The 17,102-nt window shown below is 37.0% G+C and overlaps 1 protein-coding gene across 1 annotated transcript; it reads right to left on the bottom strand.

Annotated features, from left to right (window-relative positions):
- Window positions 1-325: 325 nt before the first annotated feature.
- LOC121910546 (complement factor B-like) lies at window positions 326-13,014 on the bottom strand. The gene is made up of 18 exons (XM_042431788.1): window positions 12,928-13,014; window positions 10,640-10,862; window positions 10,362-10,547; window positions 10,058-10,234; window positions 8,739-8,825; window positions 7,681-7,820; window positions 6,082-6,226; window positions 5,860-5,994; window positions 5,473-5,577; window positions 5,232-5,369; window positions 3,693-3,793; window positions 3,082-3,202; window positions 2,666-2,804; window positions 2,307-2,383; window positions 1,385-1,485; window positions 1,169-1,298; window positions 732-784; window positions 326-570 (listed from the first exon to the last, which is right to left on the bottom strand). Exons 1-18 carry the CDS (start codon window positions 13,012-13,014, stop codon window positions 394-396), a joined length of 2,322 nt encoding a protein of 773 aa, XP_042287722.1. The 3' UTR covers window positions 326-393.
- Between the last annotated feature and the right edge of the window lie 4,088 nt (window positions 13,015-17,102).

Below are 17,102 nucleotides of genomic sequence, written 5' to 3'. Positions count from 1 at the left end.
CAATGTAGTAATTCTTTCAGTCATTCCTTTTTTTAATGCAGTTTTAGAAAAGGCCTGAGAAAAGTAAACTGTTCCATAACCTGTGATTGTGAATGTATAAACAAAGTGTAATTTAAATTACACTAACATTAACTCTAATTCTACATTAAGTTATTGATACTCAGTATATCGCTGTGATGTTGTAAAGTTTGTCTGTTTGTTTATTGATAAAATCGACTCATTGACATTGAATTTATTACATGTCAAAAAAAGGGAAATTATAACAGTGATACAAATCATAAATACTCCATACAGAAAAGCCATAAATGAACAAATAGTGAATCTAAAATTGATATCATCTCACTCTATATACTGTCATATGGCTAACTCAACCTCAAATCAGAGGAAATGTATTTAGCTGTCCAAAAACTTAAGTGGTGCGTACTCATCCTGGGTGTCATCTCCAAGGACTGATTTGAGGAAAGGTACAACTTTGAAAAGATTAATATGGAAATCTCTGGAAGTGGCGTCTGAGATTGTCTGACTGCCTGACTTGCAAAGATTCTTGGTTCTCCAGCTGACCACTGCAACCTGGGAAATAAATCGTTGGTTACTTTACACGATCAACAGGAAATTACTCGTTCAAATTTAATAATTTCAGTGGGTTTTCTTTTCAATATATTACTTCTGAGTAATATTTGTCATCAGGTGATACTTTGTGATTGGATACAAGGAAAAGAACAGCTGTTTACCTGTATTGTGCGATACATGAGATAGTCTTTGACCACAGCACCTCCAGAGTCGCCTGTCCCAACAAATTCACACACACACACACACACACACACACACACACACACACACACACACACACACACACACACACATACACACACACACACACACACACACACACGTACGGTTACATCCAAAATAATGGGCCTCATTTACAGATCTGCACCAGTGTTGCTCATGTTTAAGTATATAAAATGCATCTAATCTGAAATCTTCTATGGCAGATTGACACTTTACTTGATAACTGAGACTTAAAGGGCTGAAGACTTTGGAAATTGAATAGTATTTTTGTGTATGTGCACACACTTTCTACAAGGCTCAGGATTTCACAGAAGCCTAAATATCCCAATAAATGTGATAAGGATATTGATAAAGACATGACATAGAGGGAACATACCTGTACATGCTATATGATCTACCTGAGGAGCCAGACCACCAGTGCACAGGAAGTTATCAGTCACAGCAACCTCTGGATTTTTCGTTGTTATACCTGGTGCCTCTATCGCATGGCTGATGCATTCATCTCTCTGTAAAAAGAAGAACCAGCTCAAGTTGACTTTTGGGTTTTGATACGAACATCAGACACAACACTGCTCAGTCATTTAAAACTCACATTATCGCCGATCTTAGCGCGGACAGTTTTTTCCTTTACATGGCTTCCTGACTTTGTCAGGAAATAGAGTTCTTCAATATGATTCTTAAACAGGAGATCCTCTATATGAGAGACCACAAAAATACAGTTATTAAACCTGAGGCTCCAGCTGTTTTGATCTAATGTTGATAAAAGAACATCCAGAATTTAGGCTGACTAGCACTTCTGTCCTTTATTGGTTTTAGAGAAGTTTATGCTCCAGCAACCCCAGCCAAACTTGTTATTTGAGATAACATTACATTCACTAAACACATTGGTTAGTCGTCATCCTAAAAGCTGTACGTTACAAGTGAAAACGTCATATCAGCCATCATAGAATGACAGTTCATTTTTCCAAATCATATTTAAAATATTAGGACTAAATTCACTGCAACACAAAAACAATTTTACTTTATTTAGCAATAAGCTACATGTCTTCTACAAGGCTCATCAACTGATGAGTATGCTGACTCTCTGCTCCAGATGTTCAGCTTTAGCAATTTTGCACAAAATCATGTATTTTGTCATCAAGTGCATATTTAAGATCCCTTTAACAAGATTCTCCTGTAAAACAAATCAGCTGAAAACATTAAAAAGTTACAAACTAAAATCTACCAACATTCTCATTGTAAACTAAAAAAATACGTGCAGTGTGAGAACAAAAGCTTGAAAGGCAGCAATAGCAACTAAGGGAAGCAGGACTTAGCAGATGGTCAGTTGTGGTTCATTTAGCTGGAAATATCAGATAAACTCAAATGTTACTTTAATGTATTGCAGTGTATTGCAGACTGTAAAAAGAGTCAATTTAGGTCAAATTGCCCAGTACTCCATAAAGATAAGCAATTTTTAGTATTTATGAACCCCAGGCTGTGCATTGGTGTCACAGTGTGTCACAGTGTGTCACCTTGGTCCTTGCAGGTGGAAGCACCAACCAGTCTTAGAGCATCACTGGTCTCCTGGGTGCAAGGTATGCAAACAGGTCTGAACGAGATGCCAAAAGACAATATAACACAGAGAAGATGATGTTCCAAGTAAACAGCTTTTAACACAGAATGTTTATTTATTTAAAAACATGCCATATTACAAATGTTATTTTACTAAGCATACTTCAGAATTTGTGATTAATCTATTAAATCTGTGGACATGTTTGTGTGTGTTTGTTGAAATTATCTTCACAGTAAGAAGCGTTTATCAATAAATCCTCAGGCAGGACTGAGAATGTAACAATAAACCCAGCAACAGTGATGTAGACAGAGCTCTTACCTGATATAATAGGAGAAGTCAACATATTCCTCCAGTTGAAGGAGAGCCACATCATAGTCATAGAACTCCGGCACGCCTTCATCCTCTTTAGCCTTGATATTGAATTTTGGGTGTAACCTGATTTTTTTAACCCTTCTAGCTGTAAAAGAGACACAATCAAGTGTATTATTGTTGCTGTAATGAGGAGTAGTAGTAGACAGTATGGGAAAATGTGTATCTTTAAAATCAAAATACTTTACTATAGCAAATTTGAAACTTAGAAATATCCATTATCAAAGCAAATAACTTCACTGGGTACCGTAACACTTATTTTTGTTGATGTAAACTTCTAAAATGCCAATACGTCAAGTTCAGGTAACTGAAGAGAGGAGACATAATTAAACATACAGACATCACAGGAAAATTTACTTACTTACCTTGATCATTAATGTCAACCCTGATGTGCTCCTCCCTATCTCCAAATTTGAAGCAGTGAGCAGCAGTCAACACAAACACTTCGGTCACAAGAGAGCCAAGGCAATTTCTGGATCCCCCATTCTTAGAATTTAAATGATAAATGGATTAATAAATAATGTAATGTCATAGTTATATATTATGCAGAAGCAAGAACCGATTTCCTGTTTTTGCGTTTACTCAGCACAACATCTGGCACCACAGCAAAAGACAACATGGACAGCAAAGCATGCTGGTAGACAATTAGGAAGCAGTTTTTCCACAAAATCTCACATCTGAGGCCCTGACTCTGGTACTGTGTTGTCACTGAACCAAATCTCTGTGCATAACCGTTCACTGGTCACAGTTATTCTCCTTTGTGGAAAGTATATTCCTCTAATTTTACTGTATTCAGTCTTCCAATCACGTGTAGGATTCAGTGATATCTAGCGATGAGGGTGCAGACTGCAACCAAATGAATACACTAATTAAAGCATACTTATGAATATTATATTCCATTTCTGCTAAGTCCGTTCCACTAGATGCCACTAAAGTCTACACACTGCACCTTTAATAGAAATTCTGAAATATTCACCTCGATAGTAATGAATACTACCCATGGAAACCTTTTCCTCTGGTCACTTCCTACAGTTGTTGAATTGTAAAGACCACACATGCCCAAAACTTCGTCTGCATCTGCATGAAAAAAAAAGCATTATAAAACAACAAATTCAACGTTGCTCAAGTTCATGGTTATATCAGTATAGAGTAAAGGCTCAGTATTGACACTAAACTTTACAAATTGGCAGATGTTTTAGTCCAAAGCTTTGGGAGCAATTTGGGGTTCAGTGTCTTGAACCAATTGCATATATAAAACATTACATTTCTACATTTTTTACATTTAAAAAAGCTGATGCTTTTATCCAAACTAAAATTACAATAAGTGCAGTAAACCTCAGTAGGGACAAGAGCTAGATGTCAGAGGAAATTGAAGTGCAACATAAAATGGGAGCCCCTAAAAAACCCGGAGTGAGAAATAAAACTGACTGACAGTCTTCTTAGACTATATACTTGATATGACAACTATCTAGTGTTTAACATTTATTTGTTCAAATGTTGATAATAGATGGAGACAATGGTGTGGTTTTGATGTAAATATATGTTGAAATGCATTATTTACTTGTGTGGCCCTTCCTAAGGTGTCGTCTTCCTGTTAAACTTATGTTTTTACTGGTCTACCCTCTTAATGGAGACAGAAATATGATACCCTCTTCATTATCTGTCCACTTCACCATCAGTGGTGTAGGGCTACGTATCATATAGAGACACCATAAGATCCAGAGTGATTTTCCACCTGCTCTTAAGTACTTTAGGAGACAAATGAACCATGTTCTGTCCTCCAGTTATTATCCTATATCTCTCTAGTGTCGAATTAGAGGTTGGAGATGAATGCTTATAGGTAAACGGTGACACATAAATGCCTTTATTAAGGCTTGGATTTCATTTTGTATTCCATATCTGATTAAAGATCCCCTCCAGACATGTTTTAAGATGTATACTGTATATAACACTCTATGCTCTGATATGGTTTTTCCACAAAAAAAGTTCAATTTTCTCATTAAAATCCTTAAATCCCATCTACTTCTTCTCACGCACTAAAAAACCCAGAATCTATGAATATACAAATATTTGTCACTTCAAAAATTTAACTTGTGGACACAAGACATCTCCTACTTCACTGTAAAGTCCATTCTCACTGTTTCAAGTTTTCCACTTCACACTTGTGTAAGTTTCACACTGGTCCACGATTGACTCCAAACTAGTTGTGGTGTCTCAAATGCTGCTCATAGGTATACCCCTTAAATTTTAGATTTTTGATAAGCACAGAGAAACTTTTCTCCTTCAGCAGATGAATGTGAAAACAGCCTTCTAGTGTCAAACTCTGCAATATATCATTCTGCACAGTGAAGCTCAAACACCCAACTGAAGTAACACAAAGAAAAACACATTTTTGAGTGGAGGGGGACCTTAAAAGCAAACACAAGGTGTAGTGATGAATAATTGAAGTAGAAATGACCAAAATGTGTTACCAGATTCATTCAGCCCTCTGCCATTACTTTCAGAGATGACTTACCAATTATTTCATCAAAGTCTTCCTTCAAGTTTATTAAGTCATTTTGCATTCTGAAGTAATGCCTGCCACCAGTCCCTGTTGCGAGGGGCTTCAGCTCATCATCAAGGATCTCATCTCCAATGGCAAAAATGTAAATGTCTGTAACAGAATAAAAAGCAGCACAATCACCGCTGAGTCGAGACACATAAACTAACTCAAGCTAAATTTAATTAAGTTGCAACAGATCAAATATAAAACTCACCCAGATAGTCTTCTCGTGATTGAATGCCCTCAGTGTGGTTCATGTACACCATGTTCTTTATTTTTCTCACAGTTGGTTCAGGTGAACCACCCATATTATAACCACCTGCAATGAAAGAAAACAGTTTTCCCTGCTTAACCTTTGCTCTTACATAAACATAATTCAATTGTATTATTAATACTTCATACAGGCTTTATACTAACAACTTTAAATCTGTGCTAATTTGATTACAGTTGTAATAAGACTACTGGAGTGAATTCATGCATATTTCACACATTAAATGGTTGAGGTATTAAATCCATGATTTGCCTACAGTGAAAGCTTCATTGCAACTTCATTGCAGAAATAAGTACATAAAATATCTCAAAAGGGAAAGGAAATGACCACCTGTAAAAACGATGAGGACGTGACGATGTTCCTTAAAACCTTCATCTTTAACTAGCTGCTTTACCAAAGCCATGTCTTCCAGGAAGGTCGTAAAGACTTCGTTCAGATTTGTTCCAGCAGTGTCTCTGTCTTTGACTCAAAGCACACAAACACACAGTAAAACATAACGTTAGGATCAAGCCGTTTATTTTTTTAGCAATGTGTCTGATCTGTTTGACTTACTGGTTTCTGTAAAAGTGTCCAATTTAGTCATCAGAGTGCTTAGTGTTTCTCTACCATCCATGAAATCCAAAATTCTGGAAAGTCTAAATACTTGAGAGGAGAAAAAGAGGACCTCATAGTTTGGATTCACGCTAAAAGATGAAATCTGTGGAGACACAAAGAATATCAGTTAAGTACAAGGTGAATGAGTTTTAGTATTGTATGAACTTTTGACCTGAATGTGTATAAACATGCAAACTTGTGGAACTGCTGTGAAATGTTTTATTAATGCAACACCTCCACATGTATCAAACTGCTTATCGTTGTTATTTTGTTGAGTAATTGATCCATTTATCAGCATAAAGAGTATCCCGCAGTGTGCACTGACAACAAGCCAAGGGACCAACGCCAAGGAGCGTCAGTCAAGATTATGATGTGTAATTCATAATGAAATTATGATGGTCCCAATAGCCAAACGGGATGAGATTATGTTTGTACATGTTATGTGCACAGTGTGTGAAATGTGCCCTAAAGGTGTGTCAGATAGAGTTAAATGCTTCATAAGTCAGCTCACACCAAAAATACTGTACAATATATGACTTCATTGTAAAAATCACTATGGAAGCAGTTGATTTCTCTGTAGAGCCATAAATATCATTATAATAGTCACATGAGTAAGAGGCAAAACTGTTCATTTCCATGAATCAGTTAAAAACTAAAATGTATGTTTGTGCTAAAAATGTATATTAAAAAAAACATAGTCTGTTGGGGATGTATGGAAACCCAAAGAGCTCAAAATTGAATAAATAAATAAACAAGACATTATGAAAAAAAAGAAAAAAGTGACATAATCATAAGTGACATAATCATAAGTTAAATCCAATAAATGTTTTAGACGCATCTCTTTTCTTAAAGTTTATTGTGGGTCATTTTTATTTCATTCTAGCAGTTTTTGTTTCAAAAATGAACAGTGCTACTTTTCCCCCCGAAACTCTGTTTATATTTCATCAGGCCATTTTCCCAGATGAGCATTGTTTTTTCAAATGCAACTTTTTATCAATACGTTTTTGTCCGTCAATCCGGACAATCAGGGAAGAGCCAGTTATGTGACAGGCTGTTGGTTTGGTCTCAATGAGCGGGCACCTCGGGTGTCCATACCGGCTGGTCCAAATGCAGAGTATTTGTGAGAAAAATACTTCTAAATAAATATAAAATAATGCAAACTTGCTAAACTACATAATTTGTCTGACCCACCGATAATACTGTCCTCCTTTGCGTCACTCTGCCAAGCTCAATACAAACTCTAACATGTCATTTTATTCTTTATAAGATCAAGTAATTGATTAAATGTCCAGACTAGTCACACTAACTGCTGCATCCATTAACAGCAATCTCTACTTTCACTCCATGTGCATCCTTTAAATTGAGCCAACAATCAGCAAAACAATCACAATGTAACTCACCTCTCTATTCCCAGTACAATGTTGCTGACTGTTGGCAAATTTAGCATGAAGGAGAAAGAGTTCTGTGGCGGCGACCCTTTCCATTAAAAAAGCACTCTAAAACTTTAATATATAAACTTTTGAAAAAAGCTCAAGAGAAAAGCTGCTTGTTTCTCACCTTTGAAATAAGTGATTTTGTAACATTTGTTGCATTTTGGATGTATTCCTTTTGGATGCTCTCGGAAATATCCACAGCGATGTAGATGTTTAGTGTCCCAGTTTTTGAAATCCTGATTTTTCTCCCCTCCTGTGTGTCAACTGAACCATCAACAACAAATACTGTTACTGTTCCATAAGCTATATATGTCATATGATACTATATAATGTCATCTATCAAGCACTTAAAGGACGAGTTCACAATTTTTCAAGTCTGTCTTAAAACAATAGTCATGTGCCCAAATGAACATTGACACATGTTTTTCTTGCGCTAATCATTCCTCTATTCATACTGGCCATTAGAAGTTGAAGCCATTCAGGCATCCGGATGAGTCAAATCAAGTAGATATGTTTCAACGTTACAGTCTTTTTTAGTGCCTACGTCCCTCTTTTTGTTACTATTCTTCCACCGCAGCTCAACAGGGGAACACAAAGAGGTAATTTGATGTTAAAAAGACTGTAAATGTGGCAGATATCCACTTGACATGACTAACTCAGACTGCCTCATATAAGCTTCAGATAAACTTTTAAATAAATTTTTGCACAAGATGACTGTGTGGATTTTGGCCCCCATCACTTACATAGAATACATTTGAAGGGGATCTTTTCATAGCCAGTATGAACAGGAGGAATGATTACAGTGAGAAAACCTCTTTCAGTTTTCATATAAGGGACCTGACTGTTGTTTCAAGACAGACTTGATAACTTGTGAACCTATACTTTAATACAAGAGAAGACAAGGCAGTGTCCTCTGAATTTGTTACACATTAAAAACATCCTTACCTGCAGATTTGCTTGTTTAGATTATATTAATATATGCAGAATTATTGTTTAATGTCAGTAGTTTTGGTGCAATTAACTAAAAAAGAGGATAAAATATAAAATTATCACTCGTTTTGAGTGAGACAAAATGTCATCAGCCTCACTACTAAATTATAGTGTAGTAAAAAATGATCACAATAGAATTTCAATCAAATTTAAAAAAAAAAGATAATAATATCATTAGTTCCATGACCTTACCTGTTGGCTCATAAGTGGTGAGGCTGCCTTTGATTGCACTGCCAAATGCCTCTGATACCTCTTGTGAAGTGTCATAGGTGTGTCTGTCTGCAAGAAGCAAAAGCCACATGAACAAGGGTTGGAATAAATGTAACAAAGAAAAGTGACACAAAAGAAAAAGCTCTGCAGACAGAAAACAGCTTCTGTGAACATTATTGAAGCAAAACAGTTCAAAAGTGGTGGAGATTTCAGTGTTCATGGGTGGGAAGTTGGTGAGGGATTGTGTCCTAGTGAGTGCTTAGCATGTCTGTGTAAATCCCACCTGCTTCTGCACAGGCACTCTCACCAACCAATAGGGCATGATCCCTCACTGGCTTCCCACCCGCTAACACTACCAGTAGCAGAGGTTCATTGATACAGTTTGATTTCACCTATTCATCATCCAGCCGAGTCAATTCAAAAAATAACAGCGGGTTTATTTCACTTAGATTTTTAAAGAATATATATTTTTACTATATTTTATTTTTTAATGGTAAATTTTATTTATATATTTATATCACCTGTCTTTTGTAGTAGATGTATTTTTCTCTTACTTTGTATGGTTACTTGTGTTTTCTCTTGCCTTGTTTTTTGATTGTTATGCACCACAACACCAATTTGCCACGAGGCAAATTCATTGTATGTGCAAACCTACTTGGCAATAAGCCTGTTTCTGATTCTGACACTTTGGACTGTACTGGGTACTCACTCACCCCAAACAACAGACAGTTGCAGAATTAAAGACGCAGCTGCCTTTTTTTTTCAAGACAGAAACTATTGTGAAACAGGAACTCGTCAAAAGGTGAAGATTGTATGCAAAATACAAGTTAGTTACTGTAGTTACTTAGTGAGATAGCTAACAATTGTGTTGTCAATGAATGAGCTAGTGTGCTAACTAGCCAACATCCACAAACTGGCCTATGCCACAACATTGTTGATTAAATGTAGGTCACAGTTAGGTCAGCATAGGTCTTTTTGTGCCATGGAGAGCTGAAGCCATGATGTCACCTCTGAGCTAGCTTTCTATTGGATGCTGTGGCGTCAGTGGCGTCAGTGGCTACCACAGAAATGGACTCAGTCATTCAGTGACATTTACTGACTGGCATAAAAACTATGAGATTAATAGATATTAAAGAAAATGTCACATTAACGCCTCTTAATTAACTCGACAACCCTAGTCATTGCTTTTGAATGTTGCAGCTTTGCTGTTGCAGGTAGCTGTCATGCAGAAGAACTTTTTATGGCAAAACTTTGGTCAAATAACACAAAATGTCAACAGAGTTTGTAGGTATCTGTCTTACAGTAGCATGCTGGTTCTTGGCCAGTCCACTGGCCGCTCTCCAGACACACTCTTTCGCTCGACCCAACCAGAAAAAGATTGGTACTGCAGCTGTATTTCACTTTGTCACCAACATCAAACACATTCCCTGTTCTTAAGGCACCAGGTGGGATGCCAGGATCAGCACAATTATCTCCTGCTGTGGTGAGAAAAAAAGACAAAAGATAAGTCATAAAACAGTCATGAATTCAGATGTATCTGAAACCTGAAAGAAAAAAAGAGAAGGAACAAGTAGGGATGGATACAGATTGCTGTTCAGGACTTACCATCACGGCTACAGATGGGAGTGGAGCCGCTCCACTTCGTGTTTGATAAGCAAACACGTCTGAATGAGCCACGTAGTTTGTATCCAGAGTAGCACTCATACGTGGTCTCATTGCCCACAAAGTACCTCTCCTGAGGAGGGGACACGTTTCCATTCTCCAGCACATTAGGGTCTGGGCATTCAACCACTGCAAAACAAGATAAAATGATCTGATCAACATTATCATGTAGAGCAGATGGCCTGAGGCAAGGTGCAACACGTCATCTTCACATCACTTACTCTTGCATCTCTGTTTACGAAAACGTTTGGGTGCTGGTTTCCAGCTGCTATCGAGCTGACACAGACGGATCAAATCAGGGTATGGATAGTAGCCCTCAGGACAATGGTAGACCAACATGCTGCCTACATTCAGATTCTTGGTCAGTGTGTAATAACCTCCCTCAATTTCCATATTCTCCTCTGTGCAATCACACCAAACTTCACCACCTGAAAAGAAAAGACACTTATAAGGTGTAGATGAACATCTATGATTTTAGAAAGCTTCCTCCACATCCACTGTTTTCACAAGCTGAGTCACTACTCCTCACAGTGATCACAAGTTGTATATTTTACATTTGACCACATTATTCATGTTTCTGCTTCAGTGAAAACACAATGAATATTACTCAAAATTGGCACTAAGAGTAGCACTTTACAGGAACATAAAATGATCTTACTTCAGGAATCAGTCATTATGATAACTTTTACAAACTCTCGATGGTCTATTTAATGTTGAACTGCTCCAGAAAGCAAATAGTTCAGACTGGAGAGAAAATATTGGATGGTATTTTTCACCTGGAAATTTACCTTCACTAGTCAAATTGATGTTTTTCACCTTTTTCAGCAGCATTTAAAATTGCCACACAATTGTACATTATTGCAGTCCTGTTCAAAGTTACACATGATTGTTTTGTAAAATTCTGCCATAAATGAAGAAATATAATTCTAAAATATAAAAAATATTACGTCCAACTATTTAACAAATGGTAGCATAGCACCACCTATAAGATAAATATAAATACATGAATATCATGAGGAAACCATGCCCTGAAGACAATTAGGAACATTTAGAAATTCAAATGATATATAAAATATGTGTCACTAAATTTCTTTTATCTGAAGTTGAAACAGGAGCTCACCCATGCAGAGGAGACATGAAAGAGCAGTGAACCAAATCCAGTGGACAGAAAATCCCATGTTGAACCTTAAACTGGGGAACAATACAAAAATGAGAGGATTTCACTGGAGTCGTACATTTATTTCCTCTTTAATGCTGTAGTCCAAATCATCCAGGATTTCACACCATGTGTACACACACGGTCACATGTCAGGCAGAAAAAACAAAGTAATTGTGAAACCAAGACAAAGTACAAACGTTTGCTTCATCATTTCCCGAAACACGAAGGCACATTTGAGTATTGCTTGTTGACATGTTGATTCAGTTATTGATTGTGTACTCTGTCATACCACAATGGTTAACTGCAGTAATTTGACTGACTTCACCACTCTTTATTTGTTCAGGATTTTGCTAATAGTCTCAAAAGGGTGAAAGATTCACTGGGATACAACTGTGAAGAGTTAGTGACAGGAAGGATATGTGATGATATCGTTCAAAGGAAGAGCTGACGAAGTTCTTATTTTGAAGACGTTTATTAGACGATGGCCATCGGGTCCATTCCATGTACAAAGATGGTCTGGGCAACGTACCACTGTCGGTGCACAACTTATATAGGGTTACACATCTGTATCTTATCACATGAATAACATAGGTTTTCCATGGGCACTAATTCAGTTGGGAGCCCTCCAATCAAGTGGTTGACAGCTACCTCACAACATATTATGTATCATTACATACCACATCTGGAACAGTTCCAAACTTGACCATAAACCCATTATTTGTATTTAAAGGTCCCCCCAAGAAGGGCTATATCATATGACCTAAAATGACATGCAGATTATGGAATGTTTATGTCACATGTCCAACACTCAAAATCAGTAAAATACATAGGGTCAGATAAAAGTCATACTAACAGTTAGTCAGTACCCCCCCCAAAATATACAGTGTTTTAAAACTGAAAGTTCAACAGGGGACAGCAAAACCTTGAAGGTTGAGGGTAAGTGTGCATGTACTGCAAACATACACACACACACATTGTTGGTTGTATCAGTCAAACATTAAACTACTGAAGGTCACTGAACAGCTTTTATGTATTTAACAGTTTTAAGCTGAACATCATCAAAACTTCTCGTCATATTTTCAAGTCACCTACATTGTTTCTTGAAAATGATGAAATTCCTTCTCTGTTTCCAAACAATACAAACACAACTGATAATTTAACAGCCTCTCAATTTGTTTCAGGTGTGTCTCTTGCCTCTCAGAGGACTGATTGATTGAGGCCTGATAATTTGGATTTGACAGTATATTGATGCAGATGTGATGTTACATAGCTACACCTTTAAAAAGGTTTGTGAGCTACATTTGATGAAATGTGACAAAGTGAGAGTAAAGGCAGGCGTCTCTTTTTCACCAAGACAGGCTTTCCAGGTGATAGAAGGGGACTTAAGGATGAGTCGGTCAGTGACAGCTGGGGATCAGGCCTGTGTTGGCTGGACATGACCACTATTTTTACAGTTTACCTTAGAAAAATAAAAAGTCAAACATCAATGGCCATTGTATAGCTTTATTATTAGCGTTATTGTGAAATTCACAGAGGAACCTTTCTGAGTTTGTAAAATTTGTAAGCGTGCAACAGTTGTAATGTTTTTATTTGTAATTTATTAACTGCAGTCGCTTTCTAAAGGAGAAAACGCTTTTCCATTTTGAACACTGTCCAAAATGTCAGCTTCACACACCATATAATCTAACTGATCTCTATGAAATTTAGTGAACCCTGTACTGATCCTTTTGACCCCAATGCCTCTCCTCTAGTGCCGCCCTCTGCACAAATCACACTACTGGTGATTCCTTCTGTAAAATCCTCAGTATTTGTTCCATCTGACATTTTTGTGGCATGTAGGAGCTGCCAGCGGAAGCTTTAGGCAGGGTAACTCAGAAGGAAAAGAAAAAATAATATATTTTTTCTTAATTTACTTATAATTGCAAGAAATGTGAGGTTTTTCATGCTTACAGTCCCAGTATTTTGTAACATTTTCCATCAATAAGATAGCAAATTTCGAGGATTGTGAAGATGGAGGTATTCTGTCAGAGTATTTCAGTATTTATTACATTTTTATTAGGCCTACATTGTGCACATTCATGACTTAAGCATCCTTATAATTTGACAAGTTACAATAAATAGCAACAAAACTTTATTATTTATCTTTAAATATATTTTATGAGGATTTTTGTATGTGGAGGGTTTTTTTGTAAAACTGTAGTGAATAATGTTTTTTTTTAAATTTCCTGCAACATAGGTTCAAAACAGTACAAACATAAAGCTTCAACGTGAATGCATGTATCAAGAGTTACAGAAGCAAAATTCAGATAAATGATGAGTCAGATACAAATATCCAGATAGATAGACAGATACAAATATCAACAGACAATAGATTTGTAAAACTTAACAGCCGAATAGCAGTAAGAAGATGAAAAAACGAAACAACAACAAACAAAAACAAAAACGACAGATGCAAAAATCAGATATGTCATAATATAACATTAGTCATTCATGGAGAAAAATAAAAAGTCTAGAAAATGTGATTTTCAACATGTTATCATGTAGAGCAGATGGCGGAGGACGTGAAGAAGAAGCGGAAATGACGAACATGACGGAAGTTAACGCGCCAAATTTGTGCCAAAATCACTGCAGTCGCTGTATCAAACACATGTAAAAGTTTAACTATTTTTTGCGGGCTGAGGGAGGCTGTGCAGGTAAGATAACCAACTAACTACAAATCAACAACAGTCTGCTTTTCACCGGGTTTTTCTGTTTTTGTTTATCGTAGTACGATAAGTAAGTTAATGACATTTAACAGCGCTGTTGACAGGTAAAGTAGTTTATCTTAGATGGACAGACACTGTTTAGAGGTGACAGTATTGAGAGAAGTCATTAAATAATAGGTACAAGTAAATATTAGCCTTGAAATGTGTGTTTTTCTGTGACAGACTGTGTTTTCTGTCTTTAGCATGGCGGTACCTTTTGTGCAGGACTGGGACCTTGTTCAGACTCTGGGAGAAGGAGCTTATGGAGAGTATGAATGCTTCTTCATTATTATCACCATCATTCACAGCCATCACTTTGTCCTTTAGACAGCAGTGGATCTCCAGCCACTTTAACACACACAGTTGTAACCAGGTATCCTCTTGATAAACTGCTATGCTACAGGAAGCTGAGTTGATATGCCAGAAATATTCATCTGGTGAGCAAAGTCACAAAAGACTAGAAGAGCACATTTCTGCTCAGAACAGGATTAAAGTTGGAAAAACAAGCAAAGTAAGCTTTCAGTTTGGATACATTAAAAACAAAAGAGCTACGTGCTAATCTGCGATGTGAGAAAGATAAATATGCACATTAAAACAGAAGGTGAAACTCAAGAGCCTCTTTTCATCTACAGTTTTGTAACACAAGTGGAGTTGCAACGATTAGTCGCAAGTCACATATTATAAATCAGCTACTATTTTGGAAATGTGATAATGATTTTAGTCACTTTAAGCAAAAATATCGGGAATTCTCTGGTTTCAGCTTCTCAGATTTTAAAATTTGATGCTTTTCTTTGTCATACATGACAGTAAACTGAATATTAGGGTTTTGAACTTTTGGATTGACAAAACAAGACATTTAAATACTAGAGATATGCAGAGAGCCCAGTATCCTGATGTGAGTGGTCTCTTTCAGGATGACAACGCCCCAAATTATGTTGACTAGGGGTCACTGAATGTTTTTAATGAGTATGAAAATGATGTGAATCATATGCTATGGCCTTGGCAGTCACCAGATCTCAACCCAAATTGAACACCTATGGGAGATTTTGGACTGACCTGTTAGACAGCGCTCTCCACCACCATCATCAAAACAACAAATGAGGGAATATAGTTTTGAAGAATGGTATAACTGACTATTATTAAAGATAAATAAATAAATAAATAAAAAATGGTGATATTTTTTTCTTTTTATTTTAATGTAGGCTATGTATTGTACATTGTTTATATTGTATATTTCTAATGGACTATGAATTTGACAATGAAGTTGACATAACATAATATAAACGTGGTCAGGACAACGATAACTAATATGCAGATAAGAATAGATGCCACCTTAACGCAGAAATGACAGAACTTGTCACACCGACACAGACCATCAGAAACCTGGATAATGTAAGACTCATACAGGCATATCCTGAACAGGACTAAAGCCAGGACGAGTTGTAACAGGCAAACAGTGTACATGTAAAAGTACTTAATACCGGTCTGTGTGTTGTTGACACATTACAGATCAGTGATGTGGCGAACATCTCAGTCAAGTGCGCCCCGCACAGTGCGTCAAATGTAGCCTACATAAACGTACAAAAATATACATAACCGTACATAAACATAAATGTACATAAACCTACACAAATGTATATAAATGTATGCATGCAGTGAAGAAAGAAAGCATGAGGAAAGAAGAGAAAAGAAAAGAAAAGAGAAAGAAGCAGCAGCAAATATTCAGGCTGTGAAGCTCCCATGGCGCCTGGGCCTTGCATACCAGCACGTCAGACTCAGCCAGGTCTATGCACTGGCAGGGCCTTCAGGTGTCATGCACCGCAAGCTTGAGCTCAGTGGTGCATGACACCTGGCGGCTATCGAGGACTCCCCTCGGCTGCAGTTTACCGACGGCCGAGGCGTAGGCTGCCATGGTGCTGCAGTGCAACAGAGCCTCTACGTTCCCTGTGAGGGAGTGTGGAATGGAGGCTGATGGCAGGAGGAGGTCCTATTCATAATCTCGTGTACAAGCCTTGAAGCTGTCATGGATGAATCAAATAACCACTGCTGTCACCTGAGAACTGATGGGACATCAATATGGACATCCTCTGTGATGTCACATAGCCGTGATGACTAACATAAAATGAAATGAAAGAGTAAAATAAACATCTGAAACTCAAATTCATTGATAAATAGAATATTTCTCACAACAGTTTGAGCCAAGAGTTCAGGAGAAAACTGTTCTTCCCAAAATAAAAAAATATACACTTCCCTAAATATTACTATATAGCACGAGCACACCGAGTATTAACAGACAGCACCCAAATTTTTACAGTATGCCAAATATGCTTTGGAGGTAAGATTTGAATTTCTGTTGCAGGAGACACTGAAATTCCGGTCACCACATGCAGTGTGCACATTGTTAGCAGACAATTAGCATATAATGCACAAAATATTACAATAAACCAGCAGGTTCTTGTAAATATTTGCTTTACAGAAGTTATAAACTTTAAAACATTCCCAAATTGTGTCAGTAATTTTACCAGGCTGTATGATCTGTAAACTGTGTAACTTAGGAAAAAATAGTCATAGAGTTAATATTGGATCATGAAGATGTCTTGTCATACTATGGGAAAACTGATGTCCTCCTGAGTGATGCATAGCTCTGTAAAGGAGCAAATTATGTGTTCTGATGTAAATTGTAATGGAAATTTCTCACCCCAAAGCCCTTTGTGCTATGTGTGATGGTATTGTGGGAGTTGTGTATGAGGCCGGTAGATAATACTTTGCTTGCTTCTTCCA

This window comes from Thunnus maccoyii, chromosome 13 (assembly GCF_910596095.1).
Source record: "Thunnus maccoyii chromosome 13, fThuMac1.1, whole genome shotgun sequence".
NCBI classification, from domain to species: domain Eukaryota; kingdom Metazoa; phylum Chordata; class Actinopteri; order Scombriformes; family Scombridae; genus Thunnus; species Thunnus maccoyii.
Note: the sequence above shows the minus strand (reverse complement) of the source record. Positions and strands in the feature narration are given on the sequence as shown.

What these genes read in the sequence shown, in the direction of transcription:
- LOC121910546 (XM_042431788.1), bottom strand. Translation starts at nt 13,014, where the DNA reads ATGTCCAGCCAACACAGGCCTGATCCCCAGCTGTCACTGACCGACTCA. An exon ending in CACCTGGAAAGCCTGTCTTG is followed by an intron (nt 10,863 to 12,927) that starts GTGAAAAAGAGA and finishes ACACCTTATAAG; the next exon opens with TGTCTTTTCTTTTCAGGTGG. An exon ending in CGTCCTCATCGTTTTTACAG is followed by an intron (nt 5,578 to 5,859) that starts GTGGTCATTTCC and finishes CTTTCATTGCAG; the next exon opens with GTGGTTATAATATGGGTGGT.